Source organism: Talpa europaea (genome assembly GCF_964194135.1).
Source record: "Talpa europaea genome assembly, chromosome: 15".
Classification (NCBI taxonomy): Eukaryota; Metazoa; Chordata; class Mammalia; order Eulipotyphla; family Talpidae; genus Talpa; species Talpa europaea.
In genome coordinates this window covers 3,726,453-3,749,603 of record NC_140083.1, presented here as the reverse complement: position 1 = coordinate 3,749,603, position 23,151 = coordinate 3,726,453, and the positions used below count along the sequence as shown (strand labels likewise).

Genomic DNA, 23,151 nt, shown 5'->3' with positions numbered 1-23,151 from the left:
TGATATGGCACTTGGGCAAGGGGACAAGAAGGGTGAAAGGCAGACTGAAGTTGACAGTATTCAGGTGATTAAAATGAGTTAACAAAAATGCTACACCGGTATCACCAAACAACAGGATCCTGTAATCTCAGGATCCCTGCACTAGTCAGACTATGTCTGAGTTACCTGAGCATTTGGGGGTGCCTGTGTTTCAGAAGATATGCCCAGAAGAGAGTGACCAGAAAACAGTGTCATGAAAGCGGAGGCCATTGGGGAGGGGCGGGGAGCAGGAGAGTGATGGCGGGCCCCAGTATTGGAAAGGCTGTCATGTAGAACATTCTATTTCATGCTGCTCTTTTAGGCAGAACCAGGGCTGGTGGGCGGAAGCTGGCACTCTCGGAGAGTCAGAATCTTCGAGGTAAAATGGTTGTCAGTGACTTAGTCCCACTCCTTCCAGATGAGTCTACACAGAGGGAGTGACTTGCCTTCCATCACAGCTTGTTGGTGCAGCCAGGTTGACAAAGAGGTTTCCCAGCATCGAGATCGGGGTGCGTGTCACACCAGCGTGCTGATTCCTCAGCCTGTTGCTCCAAATCACATCCGCTCTTTTCCGAGCGACCATTGCCTGCACCTTCTCAAACTTAGGTAAATACGCTTCCCTCCATCTTCAATGGAAACGTCACTCACCGTGACCTCCATCACCTGGCCCCTCTGGTCCGCGCCCCTTCCTCCTGTCTGGCACCTGTCCTCACGTCTGCGGTGAGCCCCTCGCTCTCCACTCCCAGGGGCTCTACTCAGTGACATCCCTCCTCTCTTCCCCCAAGACCAGCTCCTCAGTCAACCCCCAAAACCCACCGGCCTCTGGGCTCTTCCCTTTCACTGGACCTGGCCAGAGCCTGCGTTTGTCATCGCGCTTTTCTGTACTCGGCTCTCGGGCGAGTCACTACCGAGCCGGGAAGGAGGGCTCCGACCCGGTCCCCAGAGGGCCCCTTGGCACCATGCTTAGCCTCTGAGTTTCGGGATGCGTGTCCCAGTCCCAGTCCAGGCAGGAAAACAAGCTAAATATTCACAGCAGAATGAGGAACCGCAGGAGCGGGTTTCGCAGGAGCTGAGGGAGCAGGCGTCCCCTCGGCGTCCTGGAGACTAGGAAAGCAGGAAGCGTCCACCAGACAGAAGAAGGAAATGGAATCTCTCCAGGAGCAGAGGTCGAGTGCAGAAGCCCAGCCCCGGGGACCTGCCTGCTGTTTCCCAGGTCTGCCACCTGAAGCAAAGAGGGAGGGAAATAGCCTGACCTTCCCTTTCCTCTGCCCCCCGTGTCTCCCATGGTCACACCGAAAGCAGCTGACGCTGACCGCTGGGTCTGCCCTGGCCCTGCCCAGGGACAGAGAGCAGAGCAGGGAAAGGGCAAGGATGTATCTAAAGCAAATGGATTTTGTGATCTTTCATGAGTGTGCAAATAATACGGTTATAAAGTTAAAAGCCCTCTCCCAACAACATCCAGGACTCCTTTTTTTTTATTTAAACATGCAAAACCAGCATATAAACCTGAAGCTCTCTTACACAGAAGACAACCACGACCTCCGGGCCAGCATGCACCGACTACGTTCTTGGGTGGGCTGAGCATTCCAGGTGTGCCATTTCATTTAATCTTTGCAGCAACCATTTTTATCCCTAAGAGGACTCATCAACCCCCTACCCTGACCCCGGGTTGTTTTTACTCTCAGCATCTCCATTTATTCTTTTATTTTGCATTTAACTCCGTTTGAAACTCTCTGCCATTTCTGCCTCTACCTACAGAACATGAGCAGCATGGGGGCTGCGCCCACCTGTGCCCTGGCTCACCTCTGTTCCGCCCGGACCTGTCACAGGGTGGGCACCAACGTAGAAATAAACGTTTGTTCACTAAAATAACTCTCCGCATGGGCACCTTCAGATCTCTAGCAACTTCTACTAAAATAGTCAATGGGGGCCTCCCCGGTGGCGCAGCGGTTGAGCACTGGGTTGCGAAGCTGCCCGCAGCCTCTGCAGCGCTCGCTCGATCCCCGGCTGCTCCCCGGCCACCAGAGGAGGGTCCCACATGGCGCGCAGACCTCTCCTGCCGCCCGCTGCTCCCCTCAGCAGTGTACTTCGGTCCTTCTGCCTGCTCTGCTCCCCGCTCTGGCTCTGGTGGATTCTCTCACCCTCCTACGCTTCTGACTGTACCCAGTGCTTGAATGAATGAATAAATCTTTAAAAAAAAAAATTAAAGGAGACTTAAAAGCGTATCCATAAATAAATAAATAAATAAATAAATAAATAAATAAAATAAAATAGTCAATGGCAGAAAAATCACCATAAAGAGAACTGTCGAGAATGGGCAGGAACGTGTAAACCCAGAGCAACGGGAAGGAGCAGGTGCTACCCTGGGGTAACAAGTCATGCCATGCATGTCATTAATAGACGCTCGTTCATTTCTGCAGGCACCATTTCAGGATTCACAGGACATTTTCTGAAGATTTCCAATGAACTCAAATTTCAGTATAACTGTACCTCATCTGAAGTATTTATGAACAGCTGATCAGAGCCCCTTGTCAGACTTTTGGGTTTATGGTTGGAACCACTTATAGGACTTTTTTTGTCTCTAAAATTGTTGTAAAGGGGCCTCCCTGGTGGCGCAAGGGGTTAAGCACCGCACTATGAAGCAATCCAAAGCCTCTGAGCATGAGTTCAATCCCCAGCCGGCCGGGAAGCAACCCATATGGCACAGCAGACCTCTCCTGTCTCGCCCGCTGCTCCCCTCAGCAGTGTATTTCACTCAGTCTGTCTGTTCTGTTCCCCACTGTATCTGGTGAGTCCCCGCATCTCACCCCCAGCATCTCACCCCGGCATCTCTGGCCTGTACCCCAGCTCTTGTATGCATAAATAAAAAATATTTTTAAAAATTGTTGTAAATAGGGCCTCCCCAGTGGCACAGCGGTTGAGCGCTGGGTTGCGAAGCTGCCCGCAGCCTCTGCAGCACTGGTTCGATCCCCAGCAGCTCCCCGGCCACTGGAGGAGGGTCCCACATGGCGCGCAGACCTCTCCTGCCGCCCGCTGCTCCCCTCAGCAGTGTACTTCGGTCCTTCTGCCTGCTCTGCTCCCCGCTCTGGCTCTGGTGAATTCTCTCACCCTCTCACGCTTCTGACTGTACCCAGTGCTTGTATAAATAATAAATAAATAAATCTTTTTAAAAAAATTGTTGTAAATATCTATATGAGCTTTTCTTATTTTAGGAAATGTAATCCAAGGAGACCTTGACCCTTTTATATACTAACCATCAACCAGGACCTGCTTTTTCACTGTATTTGAAAATTGAGCCAAGCAGGATCAGCCTGCTATAATGTTAACATCACCAGAATGAATCGTCCGCAAAGATAATTTTCATTTTTTTCAGTATTCAGTAGTGGAAGACATCCATGTTTTCATGGTAATTCAGTTCTGGTTGAATATCAATTGTAGGTGTTTTCTGATTGTGTGTGAATGCTGGAGACTTAGGAAGTTTTGACTGATGTTTCAATATGTAAAGTTCAGGTTGAAAGAGCAAAGTCGGAAATTAAAGAAACTGCTGAACTCTTTTCCAGGGTGGCTGGATCCCTTTTTATTTTATTTTATTTTTTTTTGCACGCCCACCTGCACTGTCTGAGCGATCCGGTTTCTCTGCATTCCCACCAGCATGGGCCGGGATGGGGGCGGGTGGTGTCACCTGTTCTTTGCTTGTAGCCACTCTCATAGCTGGGCAGGGATTCGTCATTATGAATTTCATTTGCAGTTCCCTAATGGCTGTGGATGTGGAACATGTCTTCATGTGCTGCTTTTCCAGCTGTAGATCCCCTTGGATGAAATATCTCTGTGTCTGGTGCCCATTTTCTAGTTGGAATGTTTACTTTTTTACTGTTCAGTTGTAAGTGTTCTTTCTATATGCTAGATATTAGTGCTTTGTTGTGTATGTGGTTTTTGAATAGTTTCTCCCACTCTGTTGCTTGCCTGCTCACCCTCTTTCATAGGCTCTTCACAAAAAATTAAATCAAAAAAGAGACTTTCACAGAGCAAAACTTTTTTGATCTACTATTTCTTCCATGGATGGTGTTTTGGTGTCACGTCTAAGAACTCTGACCTTAAATCCTCCAAGTTTCTCTTATGTTTTATTTTTTTAAAAGATTTATTTATTTATGCATACAAGAGCTGGGGTGCAGACCAGAAGTGCAGGAGGGTTAGAGGATTCACCAGAGACAGAGTGGGGAACAGAACAGGCGGATTGACTGAAACACACTGCTGAGGGAAGCAGCGGGCGAGACAGGAGAGTTCTGCTGCGCCATGTGGAAGAAGCCTAGAAATAAGGAGGTCTCCCACTGCAATGTCAGTAGAGGCCATCTGCAAAGCTAAATCTCCTACCCCACCCTCTGGTCTTCATAGCAACTAAGTGGGGAACCTGGGCCTCTATTTCCACCCTTCCTGCCAGAGTGATATCCAAAAATGCCAATTAAAATAGAAGGTTTGAGGCCTCCCTGATGGCGCAAGGGGTTAAGATGCAACCTATGAAACTGTCCGCAGCCACTGCAGCACGAGTTCTATCCCTGGCCAGGGAGATACCCACATGGCACAGCAGACCTCTCCTGTCTCCTCCGCTGCTCCCCTCAGCAGAGTATTTCGTCAGTCTGCCTGTTCTGTTCCCCACTCTGTCTCTGGTGAATCCTCTCACCCCTCACACCTCTGGCCTGGTTCTTGTATGCATAAATAAATAAATCTTTTTAAAAAATAAAATTAAATAGAAGGTTGGAATAAGAGCCTGATAATATGACATATAGTTAAAGGATTTCCATCTGAAATGCTCAGAAAAGTAGGAAGAGAGGAGAATTTCCTAAACTTGATAATGAACATCTAAAAAAAATCCTGCTGCTAACATTGTTCTTTTTTTTTTTTTTTTGCTAACATTGTTCTTAATGATAAAATACTGATATTTTCCTCCTAAAATTGTGAATAAGGCAAGGTTGGCCTCTCATCACTCTGGAGGTTAAAAAGAAAACCATCTGTGAATTCACTGCATGTCCTTCCTCACGTCCTGAGAGCCCTAACTGGTTTACTGCCTTTTCTCTCTCTCTCAAAGTCTTGTGTTTTGTTTTTTTGTTTTTTATTGTTGTTGTTGTTTCTTAAACATATCCTGTCCAGGGATTTTTAGTTGTATTTGGAGAAAGCAATAGGGAAAAGTATGACTATTTCACATTGTCTAGCATTTAAGATTTTTTTAAACTATGTGACTCGCCACTTAAAATCCTTCAATGGCACTCCATCACCAAGGATAAAGACCAAAATCCTTTGTGTGGCTGCATTAAACAGCCTTGCATGACCTGGCCCCTATCAGAGAGAACTGTTTAACAATGGGGGCTTAAGATTTGTAGTGTGGGGCCTCCCCGGTGGCGCAGCGGTTGAGCGCTGGGTTGCAAAGCTGCCCGCAGCCTCAGCAGCACGGGTTCGATCCCCGGCCACCAGGTGAGGGTCCCACATGGTGCTCAGATCTCTCCTGCTGCCCGCTGCTCCCCTCAGCAGTGTACTTTGTCAGTCCGCTTGCTCTGCAATCCGCTCTGACTCTGGTGAATTTTCTCACCCTCTGGCGCTTCTGACTATACCCAGTGCTTGTATAAATAAATAAATCTTTTAAAAAAAAAATTTGTAGTGTGGACCCATTTCCATGATGTAAATACTACTATTTTGACTAATTTTAAGCCAGCAAGATGACATTGCAAAATATGCGTTGGAGAGATGTTAGCAAGTGACTCTTATGCATCTATGCAGACTTATTTTATATCACTCTCGCTGTACACCCACCCCAGTCATTCCAGACTCAATGAATGCATTCTCTAGCCCCTTCTGCGGGAGGTTGGCTCTACCTGGAAAGCCACCTTCTTCCACATCCCTCAGTTTTATGTGAGTGCTGGAGACAGCTTGCATCAGCTCACAAGAGCAATTGTTAAACTTTCAGGGACTTTTGCAATCTGGCTGTTAAAGCTACAAATGAGGGCTTTTATTTAAAAAAAAAAAAAAAAACTGTTCAAAAACATTTACTAGCATACCATTGCATCCACTTCTCTTTGGTCCATCCTTCAATCTCATACTATTTTCTCTAAGAGGATTTTGCCCCACCCACTGGCTTGCTTTCTGCTTCAAAACAAACACCCTGTACTTCCCCTTTCCTGAAGCTCACTGGAATTATCATTAATTGACTCGACTCTTCTGCTACCTTATATTCAATGACGAAAGGGGGCTTCTGGAAAAACTTAAAATACCAGGGCCTCCCTGGTAGTACAAGGGGTTAAGTTGCAGCACTATGAAACTGTCTGAAGATACTGCAGAGTTCGATCCCTGGCCAGGAAGGTGACCCACATGGTGCAGCAGACCTCTCCTGTCTCCCTACTGTTGCCCTCAGCAGTGTATTTCAGGAGACCCGCCTGCTCTGCTCCCCACTCTGTCTCTGGTGAATCCCCACACATCTGGCCTAGACCCCTGTTCTTGTATGCATAAATAAATAAATATTAAAAAAAAAAACATTTAAAATACCCTGCAGTAGTTGACACAAAATTAAGTTCTGTAGATATCTTTGAACTACTTGTTCGATAGATGAATGGACAGATGGATGGATGAAAGGAATAGAAGCAGGTGGAATTGTTAGGGGGAAAGGATGTTTTGAGTTAATTTCATACAGGCTTTGTGGACCCCACCCCCACTTTAGACCAAAGTCATTAAGACATTGGGAAAGAGGAATCCCGTCACCACCAAAGGGAAGGTGGCTGGGACCTGAGGGTGGAGTTAAGCAGCCAGGGTTGGGTATAAAAACCAAACACGTGGGCCTTGGGGTCGCTCGCTCTGTCACTCACTCGCCTCCTGGCTTCACGGCTCCTGGCTCGCAGCCAGCTCTCAGAGCGCCATTTGGGATTCCAGATCGGCGGATCCGGTAGGACGCATTTAAAACTTTGTCTCCCACTTTTCTCCCTGAGCTGTACATTTCCTCATTTCCCCTTCCCTTGTAAATAAACCTTTTATTAACCTTTCGCGTGTGCCTGCAGTAGAGCATTGATAAGTCCTTTTAAGCGCGCGGCTGAGGACCCACAGTCAGGCACTCCGTTTTGTATCAGGGCTGCCCTATAACAGAATTACAACCTATTGCACAGTAAACTGAGTGAGATTGAGGAAGTCTAAGAATCTATATGCAACCTGCAAAAAGTTTTTCTTAGGTTCGGGGGGCAGAATCCAACATCTAGGATGTCAAGGCCAGTAGCCACAAAGCAAGTCTCCAAAGGAGAGATCAGTACAGGAGGTTCCCGCAGCTCAAAGGAACTGTCCCCAAGACCATCCATTTCCTTCGTTTCTTTATAGAAAGCAAACAATTTGCAAATTGTTACTCCTTCCTATCTTCTATCTCTACAGTTCTTTCTTCAGAAAGTTAAAAACTTTAAAAGCGTAAATCAGATTATGTCCCCTCTTCTTGTTTTTATCTTTTTAAAGATTTATTTATTTATACATACAGGAACTGGGGTACAGGCCTGAGGTGCCGGGAGTGAGAGGATTCACCAGAGACAGAGTGGGGAACAGAACAGACAGATCAACTGAAATACACTGCTGAGGAGAGCAGGAGGTGGGAACAGGAGAGGTCTGCTGTGCCATGTGGGGCTCTCACTGGCTTAACCCCTTGCCTGCGTGCCTCACCAGGGAGGCCCTATTTTAAGCACTTTAAGTAACTAAAACGTTACTCCTCACAAAAGTCTCACCTCATCTCCCACCTCCCCTCAACTTCATGACCTTGTTTTGTCTTTTTCATAGCTCTTCTCCAAACCTGACGTTTTCTGATGTATGTGCTAACTTGTGTATTGTCTTCCTGCTAGGGATTCGTCTGACTCCATTACTGGGTCTCTCCTGTTCATCAGGAGCAAGTTCATGTCCTGTGAAATTGTTGAAAGATAAATTCGCCCTCAGTACCTTCACTTATAGTGGGTTTCTAGCAACAACATAGCGACCTTCAAGGACACAGTAAATGAGGTGACAGAAGTTAACATGGCATCATCACGCATTTAACAAAACTTGGGCGAAGAGGCTCTAGCTCGGGTTCCTAGAACGTTCTACGGCCTCGGTCACTTTTTCTCTTTCCCAGCCTGGCTAGCGCCGTGGTGAGGGATTTGTTGTCTCACGGGTTTGTTGTTCCTGTTTGTGACTAAGACCAGGACACAAATCGGTTCTTCCGGTTTAGCAATGGAGTCCGCACACCTCGCTACTCCCCAGTGAGAGAAAACGGGAGATTCCCAACAAGCCAGCACGAGACTCAGGGGTGACCCGGCCACGCCCGGCTCGGCCAGGCCAGAGACGCGCGGGGCCCAGCCGGGCCCGCGCGGGGCGGGAGAGGCCGGGGCCGAGGAGAACGGGGCCTGCAGCCGGGCGGGCGCGAGGCGGGCGCGTCCCGGCGCCGAGGCCGCCGCTGCAGGTGGGCAGGTGACGGCAGGGCCGGGCGCCGACGGCTCGGCCCGGCCCGGCCCGGCCCGGCCCCGACCGGCGGGCCGCGGAGGAAGACGCGGGCCCGGGCGCGGCGCGGCGCGGCGCAGGAAGGCAGGGCGGGGCCGGGGCGGCAGGTCGCGGCCGAGGCGGAGGAAGCAGCCACCGCCCCAGCCGGGGGAGCGCGGCCGGGGGCTTCCCGGGGGGGCGACGGGGCGAGTCCCCCGCTCACGCCCGCCCGGCCCGCTCACGTCGGGCGCTCGGCCCCGCCCGGGCCCGCCCAGCCGCCGCGCCGCCGCCTCCTCCCCCGTACACGCGGGGAGGGCGGCGGGGGAAACTTGCGCCAGCGCCTTTAAGGGGCGAGGCCGCGAGCTCCGCCCCCGCCCGCCCCTCGCGCGCCTGGGAGGGGGGGTGCGGAAGGAGGCGCCGGCACGGGGAGACGGGGCGCGGGGCGTGCGCTCGTGCGCAGGCGCAGTGGCCGGAAGACGGACCGTGTGTTTCCAAAATGGCGGCAGCGATGGATGTGGATACCCCGAGCGGCACCAACAGCGGCGCGGGCAAGAAGCGCTTTGAAGTGAAAAAGGTTGGGTTTCGCCAGCGCCTTCCTCAGGGAAGCTATAGAGGCTCGGATCTGGCTGACAGGCCCGAGGAACACCGAGGCGCAGAGGAAAGGGCTTCATTTCGGGGCGTTCCGGAGACCGGGTACCACGAAAGGAAGCCGGGGGGCGGGCCTTAGGGCTGATCGGCGTGACCACGGCCCACTCGCAGTGGCCGTTTGGGTGTCGCTGGGAGGCTGAGGGGCCAATCAAGGGGGTGCTTGTTGAGATGCGCGAGGCTGCGACTTGGCTGCGGGAGCCAAGCGCCTGAGCTGTCACTGGAGGGGTGGGGGGAAGTGGGGGGAAGGGGAGGGTGGGGGGAGGAAGGGGGGTCGGAACGATGCGGTGGGTGGAGGATGGGCCAGTGCGGCGAAAGCCCGGACCCCAAGGATCCGCATTGGAGGCTTCGGAGGAGCCGGGCTGCTGATCTTGCCCCGCCCCTTTCCGAAGCTTGGGGTCCCCCTGGCTCTGAGGTATCCCGGCCCAGTCCTCGACTAATCGAGGCCTCCATTAGCCGGTTCTCTGGCCCCTGGGGAGTCCGAGTGTGTAAAGAGTGTAACTCTTGGCCCTCCTGAGAGGTCTGCTGGTGTGTCACGGAGCCCCCTCGAGCCTGTAGTGTCGAGAATCCCTCTCCGAGGCGGGTGGGGAGCGTGGTGGAATTTGAGCAAAGGAAAAGCGAACCCGAATCTTGAGTCGTTTAGGGAGGACTGAATTCTAGTTGCGAATGAGCTGGTAAAAGTGGGAAAGCAAAAATGTGGAACGTGTTATTTTTGCACGAAATGCCTGATAGTGGTTTACCAACAGTTTGGGAGAAAAGTGTCAAGATTCACCTAAGGTAAAATAAATCCGTTCAAAATGATGATTCTGAAAATAGGAAAGAGGTTATTCTTGGAACATCTGGCTAAGCAATGACAGAAGATTCCCCCCTCCCAGGGCTTTTTTGGCGTTTCATTGTGAACGCTGCATGCTCAGTTACAGCCAGCAGCCATATTGAAGAATAATAGAAATAGGAATTTTCTCCTTCAAGTTGAAGCTGTCGGGAGAAAAGTGATGAAGTTACCCAATACCGAGAATTAGGTTTGAACGAGATGAAGGTTTGGGAAGTGGCACCAAATTTGGGAATGAGAAAAGAGTTTGAGAATATTTATTATTGCAGAAGGTTGAATTAGCTACCGCTTTTAGAGAAACTTCTCTTGGAATGATCTTAGCTGTAAAAGTCTGAACTTGGAGAAGTTGAGAATATCAGTTTCCTTGATGGTAGAAACTAAACAAAATTCTAGTGAATTCTAGAGTTTCTTAGAAGTCATCTTGTGAGATTTAAGTGATGACCTTGTTCTGTGTACCGATACTAGGTAGTTACCCAGCTTATCCCACTATTACCCCATTTTACGATCCAGTTATAGTTCGTTCTGTTCCTAGCTTTCACCTCCCCACTCATGCTTCCAAACCGCCTTGTAGAGCACATATTTATTTATGCAGATTTTGAGCTCTTCTGCAACTGCCAGGGCAGTCTACACAGTAATTCAAGTTTGTTTTTATTAAACCTTAAACCAGGCACTTAAAAATTATTCCTGATTTGCTTACATCGACATGGCTGATTAAATTATTTTAAAGTGTAGGGAAAAACTAAGATTAAAAAATTACTCATTTCTGTGTACATGTACTCAACAGTTTGGAGAACACAAGAGCATATGTATAGCCTACTGTTGCCCTCTGATATAATAAATAAGAATAATAAAAAAAAGATTACTATAATATCCAAAACCCCTTTTGTTTGGTGATGATAAAAAGACATGATAACTGCAGCTGCAGCGTGAATTGCTAGTGTGTGTGTGTTACAAGGAGAGTGCATTGTTCCCCCTTTTTTTCTTTGCAGTGGAATGCGGTAGCCCTGTGGGCCTGGGATATTGTGGTTGATAACTGTGCCATCTGCAGGAACCACATTATGGATCTTTGTAAGTAATTGGAGGAGGATGGGAGGAAGTTGAGATGGTTACAGAGATTGGGACTTTACTGATGCGACAGTTTTTCTCTACGAGGAGATGGAAAGTATAGTCAGAGCACGTGGGGTCCTCTGCATCCAGTCCATTGGTATGTTTGAAGTGGAATAATTTATTTTTTATGATGTTCTGGAGACATACCCGTCTCAGAATAAACCCTACTCAATCTAAAGATGGCAAAGCCGCATTTAGAACCAGTTGTGGACACAGAGGCATTGTTGATTATTTCGCTTTATTTCCCATCTTATATCCACACTCAAAGGCAGAAAGAAAGAAAATGAACTTTGAGCTGAAATAGTCTATCAGAGCTAGTTCTGCAGGATTTATAAAGAAAAGCCAAAGAAGTAAGAATTTCAATGTTAGTGATAAGCATAGCTAAGAAGACATCACTTATCATCTAAATCGGCAGTTAATTCGCTACAGAAATTTTGTTTAAACCTCCACACACATTTCTCTCTTTTTTTTTTTTTAAGATTTATTTTTAGTTATACATACGAGAACTGGGGTATGGGCCAGAGTTGTGGGGGGAGAGAGGATTCACCAGAGACATAGTGGGGAGCAGAACAGGCAGATTGACCAAAGTACACTGCTGAGGGGAGCAGCAAGCGAGTCAGGAGAGGTCTGCTGCGCCATGTGGGTAGCTCCCTGGCCAGAGATCAAACTTGTGCTACAGTGGCTATGGTGAGCTTCATAGGTTGCGTCTTAACCCCTTGCACCACCAGCGAGGCCCTTTCTTTCTTTCTTCCTTCCTTCCTTCCTTCCTTCCTTCCTTCCTTCCTTCCTTCCTTCCTTCCTTCCTTCCTCCCCTTCCTCCCCTTCCTCCCCTTCCTCCCCTTCCTCCCCTTCCTCCCCTTCCTCCCCTTCCTCCCCTTCCTCCCCTTCCTCCCCTTTCTTTCTTTTATTTTATGTATTTATGCATACAAGAGCTGGGGTATAGGCTTTCTTAGATTTTATGTATTTATGCATACAAGAGCTGGGGTATAGGCCAGAGATGTGGGGGAGTGAGAGGATTCACCAGAGACAGAGTGGGGAACAGAACAGTCAGATCTACTGAAATACACTGCTGAGGGGAGCAGTGGGTGAGTAAGGAGAGGTCTGCTGCACCATGTGGGCTACTCTTTGGCCGGCTGGGGATCGAACTCATGCTGCAGAGGCTGTGGATTACTTCATAGTGCGGTGCTTAACCCCTTGCGCCACCAGGGAGGCCTCTTTCTTTCTTTCTTATTTTTTTTTTTAAGATTTATGTATGCATAGAAGAACTGGGGTGTAGGCTAGAGGTGCGGGGGGTAAGAGGATTCACCAGAACAGAGTGGGGAGCAGACAGGCGGAGCTACTGAAATACACTGCTAAGGGGAGCAGTGGGTGAAACAGGAGAGGTCTGCTGCACCATGGGATCAAACTCAGGTTGTGGAGGTGATAGTGGTGAGACTTAACCACTATGCCCCAGAAAGGTCCTCCATACATTTCATCACATAGTGGATTGCACTGAAGCTGTTGATGGACTCACTGAGTATCCTCATAGTAATAGGGACAAGAACATGATCAGACCAAAACAATTAAGGTGATTTTTCATCCATGTACTGAAAATGGCATGTTACTGAAATCAGAAACGGGTAAAGAAAGTTCAGCTTTCTAGAACTGAAATTATAGGAACTCAGTTTTTAAATTACTCACCTGCCACTCCAGCTTCACCTTGCCACTGGGTCATTCCAGTGATGTCTTTGGTTTTCTTTCCATTCATGAAGTGTCCAAGCTTTCCCCCGTTTCAGATCCTTTACATATCCACTTAACTCTGCCTGGAACATTCTTCACCTCTTCCCCCAACCCCCTTGTCTAACCCAGCACTGTCCAGTCTAAATGTGAGCTTCAAATTCAAGCACATACATAATTAAAAATTTTCTAGTACCCACATCAATAAATTAAAAAGAAATATGATTTGTATTTTATTTTTCCTGCTATAGCCAAAATATTTTCATTTCAACATGTGATCATTATTTTATTTTTTATTTTTATTTATTTTTAAGAGGCACGTATTTTTATTTGTTTGTTTATTTGTTTATACATGCACTGGGTACAGTCAGAATCGCGGGAGGGTGAGAGAATTCACCAGAGCCAGAGCGGGGAGCAGAGCAGGCAGAAGGACTGAAGTACACTGCTGAGGGGAGCAGCGGGCGGCAGGAGAGGTCTGCGCGCCATGTGGGACCCTCCTCCGGTGGCCGGGGAGCAGCCGGGGATCAAACTGGCGCGGCAGAGGCCGCGGGCAGCTTTGCAACCCAGTGCTTAACTGCTGCACCACCGGGGAGGCCCGTGATCATTATTTTAAAGTGAAATATTTTAGTCTCTTTTGTTGTAGTACATCTTCTAAGAGCATCTTTTACACTCACAGCACCTCTGATAGCAGACGAGACAAATTCAGGTGCTCAGTATCTACATGTGGCCTGTGGCAACTTTATTGTACAGAGCAGATCAAATTCATAGTTGTGTTCTGCTCTCACCTTGAATTTGCTCAAAGATTTTTTTCTTGACTATACTTAAATACACACACACACAGAGGCTGAGACAATTGTGATAAATATTCCCACGACACGTGCAGTTTCCCTCTGTAGCCGTCATTTCATTCATTGGTTCTCTGTCATCACTATGTTATTTACTGCGGTTGTCCCAGCAACTAGCATAGTGTCCAGTACATAATAGATTCTCACTAAATATTTGCTGAGTGAATAAAGACACAAAATAGTGTAATAACCTGCGGTCACCACAACTTGGAGAGCTATCAAATATTTTGGCTGGAAAGCAGTCATGGCACGTGTTGGTAGTTTGTATTGACCTGGGTTTCTTTGAGTTTTGACTGTGTTTCCCTTTCCACACTGCAAAGAAGATCAGCAGCTACCATGACATTAATACAGATAGAAGGAGCCCATCACAGCAAAACACATGCAGGGCTTTCAATGTGTGGCAGTGGGGTCTTTGATTACACGTTTGCCAGTTTCTTTGCTGTGCATTTTCATAAAGTGGTGTGCCCAGAGAAAATTTTATTTTCTTGGAGCTCCCTTCTGTAAAAAAATTTTTTTTTAAGATTTATTTTTATGTATTCGTGCATACAAGAACTGGGGTACAGGCCAGAGGTGCAGGGGATAAGAGGATTCACCACAGAATGTGGAGCAGAACAGGTAGATCGACTGAAATACATTGCTGAGGGGAGCGGCGGGGAGACAGGAGAGGTCTGCTGCGCCATGTGGGTCAATTCCCTGGCCAGGGATCAGCTTTAGGCCCCACTGGCTGGGGATAGCTTGATAGTTCTGAGACTTTAACCCCTGGGCCACCATGGAGGCCCCTGTAAATAAGTGTTTATATAATGCTGATTGTTAACCTCTATATTTAAGTCAGGGAATGCTTTTCTTGGAAGGACCATGACAGACAATGGCCTTAGATCCCCCTCTGAGAGCTGGATGCTAGAGCAATCACTGTCAGAGACTTATTTTATCACATTTTTAAAATTACAGATGAAGAAGTAAAATACTGATCTCCTATAACAAAAATTATGAATGTATTTTCAGGTCATGTCTTCTATTCATCCAGTGACTATTTCTATCCCGGGCATTGTGCTAGGCACCAGAATAAATAATGATTGAGATCAAGTCTTTTCCCTTTTGCTTATTACAGACTCTAAAGAGAAGTCTCATTGCCGTAACTGGGTTTTCTTCCTTTCAAAAATACACGGATTCTGATTTTTGTAGAAACTTATTGTTAAAAGATGAACATAAAAATCTTGACTTAGCAGTGAGCTTTTTTTTTTTTTTTTTAAAGATTAATTTATTTATGCATACAAGAACGGGTACAGGCCAGAGATGGGGGGGGGGGGGATGTGTCAGAGGATCCACCAGAGACAGAGTGGGGAACAGAACAGGAAGATTGACTGAAATACGCTGCTGAGGGGAGCACGGGTGAGTCAGGAGAGGTCTGCTGTGCCACGTGGGTATCTCTCTGGCCAGGGATTGAACTCACGCTGCAGAGGTTGCAGATAGTTCATAGGTTGCGTCTTAACCCCTTGTGCCACCAGGAGGCCCAGCAGTGGCCATTTTCTAACAAAGCCTGGCTTAAAGTTAAATGGATAATCGCATGCACAGCTCTGAATGAGCGAGTGCCCTGGCTGTACTGCAGCCGTGCTCCCCACCGAAGTTTCTTGGTCTGAAGACTTCCTCTTCTGAGTGCTCTTTGGTACTGCACGCCCTATGCTGGCTTTGTGTTTGTTTTACTTTGCCCATTTCTTGGTGGTTTTAGAGACTTGCTGAAATACACGATCTGCTAGGTGTTATTTTCTGTTATCTCAAGCGATCTTGTCACAGAAGAGAGAGCATCTAGCAGTGCTTAGACCCCATCCTTTGCCCGTAAGAGCCACAGATTCATCAGTGACCTGAGCCAGTGATTTGAGTGATCTGCCCAGTGTTGAGATGAGGACAGTGCCTCCTTAACAGCCCTTTGTTGTTGTTTTTTTAAATAAAGATTTATTCATTTATGCATATAAGAACTGGGGTGCAGGCCAGAGGTGGGGGGTGGTGAGAGGATTCACCAGAGACAGAGTGGGGAGCAGAACAGGCGGATTGACTGAAATACACTGCTGAGGGGAGCAGTGGGTAAGACAGGAGAGGTCGGCTGCGCCATGTGGGGATCGAACTCGTGCTGCAGTGGCTTCAGGCAGCTTCATATTCTGAGACTTAACTCCTTGCACCACCAGGGAGGCCCCTTAGCAGCCCTTTGATGGCAGTGCTCTGGTGTGGAGTTTCAAAAATCCCCTGCCCTGTAAATCACGTGAAATGCCTTTGTAGGGATGTGACGGCCTTGTTTGCCCGCTCCAGGTTGACAATGAACGGCAGTTCCTTCCCCTGTTTAAACTAACAACTAAACCAGGCACTCACTCTGCACCAAAAGCTCAGGATCATTTGAAATTTAAGGTCATTTTTCACTGATGTTTAATGATTTCTCATGTCATATCTGCTTTTCTAGCATTCCGGATGGTGATCCTGTCCCTCCTATCTATGTTCCTTTTTAGGAATCTCCTGATGACAAATAAATATATATTTGGGACCTATCTATTTATAAAAGTGACTTGTTTCATTATTCAAGAACTGAGAGCCGACTGTGTTTGGGATAGAAAGACGAGTCCCTTAAAGACAGTAGGCCTAGAAAAGTCTAAACATGATCATATACCTTGAAATAATTTTGTTATTTATTTAAATAATATTAGTGCTTCTTAATTAGTTAATTTCATAATCCATGGCCCTCATTTAAGATGGAGGATCTAACTTGAAAGGCATCAGATTTTGTTCTCTGCCAACTCTTTGAATATGACAGCATAGTCACAACCCCAGTTCTTTTTTTTTTTTATTTTTTTTTTAAAGATTTATTTATTTATACGAGAAATGGGGTACAGGTCAGAGGCGCGGGAGAGTGAGAGAATTCACCAGGGACAGAGTGGGGAGCAGAACAGGTAGACAGACCAAAGACACTGCTGAGGGAGCAGCGGGAAAGGCAGGAGAGGTCTGCCGCGCCATGTGGGTTTCCCTTTGGCCGGCCGGAAATAGAGCCCGAACTGCAGAGGCTGCGGACAGCTTCACAGCGCTGCGCTCAACCTGCTGCACCACCGGGGAGGCCCCCCCCCCAGTCAGTTCTTGAATATATTTTGTAGAGCCTCAATTCTCTGCTCTTATCAGAAGAAACACCCAGTTATTCTCTTGGCAATGTGAATCTGGGTAACAAAAGCAAGTTCTGTGGTTTTCAGAAAACTCTGTTCTTTGGTATTTTTGACAAAAAAAAATTACAGCATCTCTCTTCCCCTAAGACCAAATACACCATTCACATCTCAGCATTATGTTCTTACAATTTTACCATATTCCACCTATGAAAGTTTGGAGTAATTGCCTGCCTTATTTAAATATTTTCTCCTCAAGCTTTTTATTCTTCAGTGAGGAGACTCCATTTAGTTACCACCTTCAGAGAAAGCAAATTACACATTAGTAGTTCTTGTTCTTGGAATATTTATCCCCATAGAGCTCTTTTTTTTTTTTTTTTAAAGATTTATTTATTTTATTTATACAAGCACTGGGTACAGTCAGAAGCGCGGGAGGGTGAGAGACTTCACCAGAGCCAGAGCGGGGAGCAGAGCAGGCAGAAGGACCGAGGTGCACTGCTGAGGGGAGCAGCGGGCGGCAGGAGAGGTCTGCGCGCCATGTGGGACCCTCCTCCGGTGGCCGGGGAGCAGCCGGGGATTGAACCGGCGCTGCAGAGGCCGCGGGCAGCTTCGCAACCCAGTGCTCAACCGCTGCGCCACCGGGGAGGCCCCCCATAGAGCTCTTAACTCATCAGTTCTTGATCCCGGTCAGATTTTTATTCTCTTTAAGTCCCTTCCCCTTCTGTGAAGTTGTGTTTATTTGGATATCACGCAGGTGACCAGTTTCCTCCTGACCCCTTTAGGGCTTGGGGCCGGTTACCCAGCCAGGCCTCCCAGTGGGCATGCTTGGGTGCTGTGAGGGTCTAAGAGGAACATGCAGTGGCAGTAAGGATAAGATGCCAGTTCTCAAGACATTACAGTTAAGAGGAAGGGTTTAGAGTTTATTAAAGGTATCAAATTAGTAGGAATCCATGCCACTTGGGCCAGTCAGGTCACTTTAGAATCTGAAGTGCCTCGTCCACTGGTTGACTAGGAAAATCGGGGTGGGACATATTTTAGGCCACATCTCACCTTCTCTGTTCGTCACCCCTTTCCACGTTCATTAGAATACAGTTATGACTGACTAACCACGGGAGAATCTATTTGGGTGGGCACCTCTACTGCACAAGACCCAGTGACCTTGTTGCTCTTGTTCCCACAGGCATAGAATGTCAAGCTAACCAAGCGTCGGCTACTTCTGAAGAGTGCACCGTGGCATGGGGCGTCTGTAATGTAAGGAAACATCTTTCATATCAGCTTGGCTTGTAAACATTGCCGCTTTTCCTGCTTTGCCAATTTTGAAAATAACTAGAAACAGTGACTAACCCACCTTTCTCCCAAAAGGTATACTAATAGTAAAAACAGATTTGAAATCTTTGTACTGCTCACCTGGTATGGGGTACAAATTATTATTGCAGGGGCACTAGCTTGTCTTAATTATAAATTGACCCATTTTTGTTAGCAGCATGGGGATTGCCTTCAAGCAGATGGCGCAGTCTTTGACTATTCTGTTGGTGGAAAGCCTTATCTGCATAACAGATTTTTTTTTTAAGATTAGGTGCCTTGAAGAAGTTAGTTTTTTGCTGGTTTTTTTTTTAAAGATTTATTTATTTTTACAAGAGCTGGGGTACAGACCAGAGGAGTGGGAGGTGAGAGAGTCACCAGAGTCAGAGCAGGGAGCAGAACAGGTAGACGGAGCAGTGGGTGTCACAGGAGAGTCTGCCACGCCATGTGGGACTCTCCCTGGCTGGCCGGGAATCGAACCCGCGCTGCAGAGGCTGCGGACAGCTTCACAGCACTGCGCTCAACCCGCTGCACCACTGGGGAGGCCCGAAGAAGTTAGTTTTCAGGTGTGTGTTTTGTGTGTGGTAAATGAACTAAGTTGGGATTTGGGTTTTTTTTTTTTTTAACATGGCTCACGCCAGTCCTGCGCTGTGCAGCCTTGCTGGACTGAATGTGCAGCTTTCCAGGGGTGAAAAGCTGTGGTGGATGGTAAACATCAAATATGTTATTTCTAGCATGTGTTAAAAATTCCTCCTCATGGTTATGTCATCCAGTCATATGAGACAAAATTGTAACGTTCAGGCCTCCTGTGCCAGGGAACCGAGGACCCACAGCTCCAGCCTGGCACACGCCTAAGAGGCTCTGCAGTCAGACCACCCCGTCTCTGCACTTCTCAGTGACGTCAGGCAAGGGTCTTGACCTCTCTGAGCCTGGGTCCTCCAAGTGAAATGGCACGAAGAGAGGCTGCCTCCCTCCGGCACTTAGTGGGCACAGAGGCTCGTTAAGTCACTGAAGAATTACAACTGTGGGGTGGTGATGGTTGCTGAAGAGATGGTGGCTGTCCCGGTGGCTCCCCACAGGCTTGTGCCCCTCGTCCCCATCCACGCCTGTGGCAGCTTTCTTAGTCCTGTCAGGGCCCTCGGAGCAGTTTCCCAGTAACTTATGTCGGCCAAGGGACAGCTTTCATGTGTATGGTGGTGAAGGAGTATATCGGGCGCCCTGGCATTCAGACATGAACTAAGGACCAGTTTACTCTGTGGTGGAAAATGAAGGAAGTGAGCATGCCCCTAGGTTTGGCTAAAGGTTTGAGCGCCTGTCGTTAAAGAGGGCCAGTCAGTGTCGGGTGGTGACCTTCAGGCTGGTCCCTGGTCAGTTCTGGGTCTGCAACAGACACGGTCCAGGAATTAAGTGAGTCGCCCGTCGGGGGTTTCAGTTTCCTGCCTGTCACGCGGTGAGGAGTACCTTCCCACCAGCCCGGCACCCGGCTAGTGCCTTCTGTAAGCTGTCCAGCACCGCTCGGTGTGTCGTGCTGCTGAGGGGCCCGTGAGTGTACCTTAGGTTTCTGCCCGGAGGACAGCGGGTCAGGCTGTCGTCCCCTGTCCTGCAGCCTCCTTACAGCCCCCTCCCTCTGTCCTCAGAGGTCGCTGGGCTGCACAAGGACCCTGTGCTGTTGCAGAGTACCCTCGGGAGTGGGAGGTAGAGGTGTCCTCGGTGCCTGCTAATTGAGGAAATTGCCTCAGCTTCCTGCCCTTTGGAAACTGCTTTTTCTCTTTGACTGTGAGTTGAGTGAGAGTTAACAGGGAAGTGACCCTGCCAAAAGCTGTGACTAGGAGAAAACTTGCCCTGTTGAGTGTCCATAGTGCAGAGTAGACTCCACTCTACTCACGGAGTCAGTTTTTTTTTTTTGTTTTTTTTTTTTAAAGAAGCTCTATATTTATTTATTTATTTATTTATTTATTTATTTATTTATTTTTATTTTTCTTAAAGATTTATTTATTTATTTATACAAGCACTGGGTACAGTCAGAAGCGCAGGAGGGTGAGAGAATTCACCAGAGCCAGAGCGGGGAGCAGAGCAGGCAGAAGGACCGAAGTACACTGCTGAGGGAGCAGCGGGGGGCAGGAGAGGTCTGCGTGCCATGTGGGACCCTCCTCCGGTGGCCGGGGAGCAGCCGGGGATTGAACCGGCGCTGCAGAGGCTGCGGGCAGCTTCGCAACCCAGCACTCAATTGCTGCGCCACCGGGGAGGCCCTCATCTCATTCCTTTTTGAGACAAAGTCCCTCACCCATTGAAGACTTACCGAGTCCACATACCTTTGCTGTCAGTACGTTTGTGAACAGATCTGGAAATGAAGGCCTTTGAGCAGAGTTGAGCGTGTGAGGAAGGTGGTGCTGACTCAACTCTGGGCAGGGGCAGTGGCCTGTAGGGGCCAGGGCTGAGGAGAAGTCTCTGTTCCGGGGCTGTCTCCACGGTGGGTGGGTGGAGCACAGTTGGGGACCAGGAGGAGGAAGTGGAAATCTCCACGTGATCAGGGCCTCCTTGCCCAGGTCCAAGGAAGGCTGAATTCACCCCTTAAGGCTCCATAGGACCGGACACCACATTCTACCTCCCTTCAGAAGGGGAGAGCCGCTGCCCGGACCGGGCCAAGCTCCCCGGGTCGCGCTCCCTCTGGTAGTATTGACATTTCTAGCAAACATGTCGCTGGAAATAACCCGCGTCCCTCGCCCACTGTAACCAGTTGTTGAACTTTGCCTTGCATTGTCCTTTGTCTCCCATTGATCCTCTGCGCGCCAGGAGCCCCCTGTTGAGCCAGTCCGCAGCCCTCGGGGCTGGCGTCGGGGAGCGGGTCCACATGGCTGTTGTTAATAAACTGTGTCTTCTCTTGCAGCATGCTTTTCACTTCCACTGCATCTCTCGCTGGCTCAAAACACGACAAGTGTGTCCGTTGGACAACAGAGAGTGGGAATTCCAAAAGTAGGTGTTTCCGCTGTGCTGCATTTCACTTGGGCTGGGCCGGCGCGGTCCTTTGCTCACTCCACGCTGGGGGTGAAAGGGGTGGGAGAGGCGCCTTGCTTTCTGAACTGGGTCTTGATGCTTTAAGTGGGGGCTCACCCACATGGCAGAGGGGTGACCAGCATCAGAAGCTGCAGCCTCCGGTTTCCCAAATACTATATCTGGAGTCTTTGGAAAGGGGATATTTGAGAATCTTCAAACATTTATTAAATATTTCTAGAATCGAGTCCATGATAAGGTTCCATGGGCTAATAGGTGTCAGGTGCCTTTGCTTTGGGCTACAGTTAGGTCCACCTCTCATGTCCCATTGCTCTGTCTTGTGTTGGTTAATTCTGATTCAGCGTTTATGGATGTCTCCGCTCCATTATCGTGTAAAGAAATCATGACGTGTAAGTTTTTTAAAACTCAAGTGGTCGAAAGAGTTTGCCACAGAAAATGCTTTTGGTTTATTCGTCTCCTGTATTCCCAGAGGTAACTACCTTCAGCAGGTGTGTCTGTAGCAGTAATTCCTAAAAGAGGCATTTCTGGATAAAGGAATGTGAACATTTTTATTTTTGATAATGTCAGATTTTCCTTCCCAAGAATTTCTACTACTCGACACTCCTTCCACGCAGTGTAGACAGCCCCTTCTCTCTTCCTGCCAATGCTCTATTAAATTTTTTCATTTTATATACGCTGATATTTAAAAATTAGTATTCAATTGCATTTTTACTTTTTTTAGTGAGACTGGGCTATTTTTCATATAGTTTCATGATTTTTTCCCATGAAATGCCCTTTTACTGTTAAATTATTGATGGTTTTAATAAAAAATTTATGGGAAGGGGAATTTCTAGTTAAATAGTTTTGGCTATTAACATGTTCTTAGGCTTTTGAAAAATAAAAACTAGGGTTCTTTAGTTTAGAAATCCTCTATTGGCAGTTATTTTGCTTTTAGACTTGGTTATTTATTTTGGTAAAGATTTTTGGAAGTTTTATCAAATATATATTTACCTTTTTAAGAAATTTGTCAAATTCTCAGTGTCTGCCTCATGCCACCAGGCTGTGTTCCACTGGGCATGAGAGACGTCAGGCAGACACACAGCCTGGGTGCTCAGGAGCCTCTGTAGTGGGCTCCACCCTGGAGCAGCCTCAGGGTTCCATCTTGGACCGAAGCTGCCTTGTGTTGCCCCTCGTACACCCCCGGCTGAGTGGGAGGTGGGCAGGCCCTTCCGCTGGGCTTAGACGCAGCCACCGGACCGGACCCTACTGGTGCTCTGCCAGGCAGCAGTCACTGCCAGTTTGTCAGGAAAACACACGTCAGGACCACACTCCAGTGTCCTTTGATCTGGTAGAGAACTTCTGGGCTGTCCTCAGCCCAACATAGATCAGGGCTCTGCACTGTGAGGGGTTCAGTAAAACTACTTTTACCGACAAAAGTTTTTAAGCGGATTCCTGTGGGAGTCGATTGAGGGAGCTGGTCATCATTCAGGGTGGCCCAGGCAGTGGTGCAGCGTAGCGGCTGGTTTCCGCACATTCGAGAAATTACTTTAATCCCAGGCTGACTGCCCAAAAAGAGCAGGACACAGGATCAAGCAAGAGAATGATGAAAGATTTGTGTTCGAGAAATCCATTTATGTGTGGAAAGAATGTCCTGGTCCTGTTTGTTTTCACAATCTCGTGAGAGCCACATTTTGACTTCTGGGGAAATCCGAAACCCTACCTAGTTCCTCCACGTTTCTCTTTCTGTAGTCCTGAATGCCGTCAGGGCTGAGATTGGAACGGGTGATAGGTTTTCAAATTGAGGGCTGTTCAGTTACTGTTTTCCACACTTGCCTTACCCCACGCTGGCCTGAGGCTGGCGTGGAGGTGAATGCAGGCTGCTGCGGGGGCAGGAGGCTGAGAGCTCAGGCATTCTGAGCCACTGACCCGAGTTTCCTTTCACTGCTCCCTTCCCCCGATCCTGCCCATCGCCTGATCCTGCCCATCGTCTACCTGGGCACCTGAAGGCCAGTCGGGGGAGGGGCTGAGGTGGAGTGGGAGGGGGGCGGGCAGCAGCATGGTGTTAGGACACATGGGGAGAGGGAAGGTGCCTGGGAGCACA

General features: G+C 48.3%; 1 protein-coding gene across 1 annotated transcript; it reads left to right on the top strand.

Moving 5' to 3' along the window:
• Positions 1-8,977: 8,977 nt before the first annotated feature.
• Positions 8,978-21,036, top strand: RBX1 (ring-box 1; the record flags this gene model as incomplete). Its single annotated transcript, XM_084255690.1, has 4 exons — positions 8,978-9,055; positions 10,945-11,023; positions 17,938-18,008; positions 20,947-21,036. The coding sequence occupies 4 exons, from the start codon at positions 8,978-8,980 to the stop codon at positions 21,034-21,036; spliced, it is 318 nt and encodes a 105-aa protein (XP_084111816.1).
• Between the last annotated feature and the right edge of the window lie 2,115 nt (positions 21,037-23,151).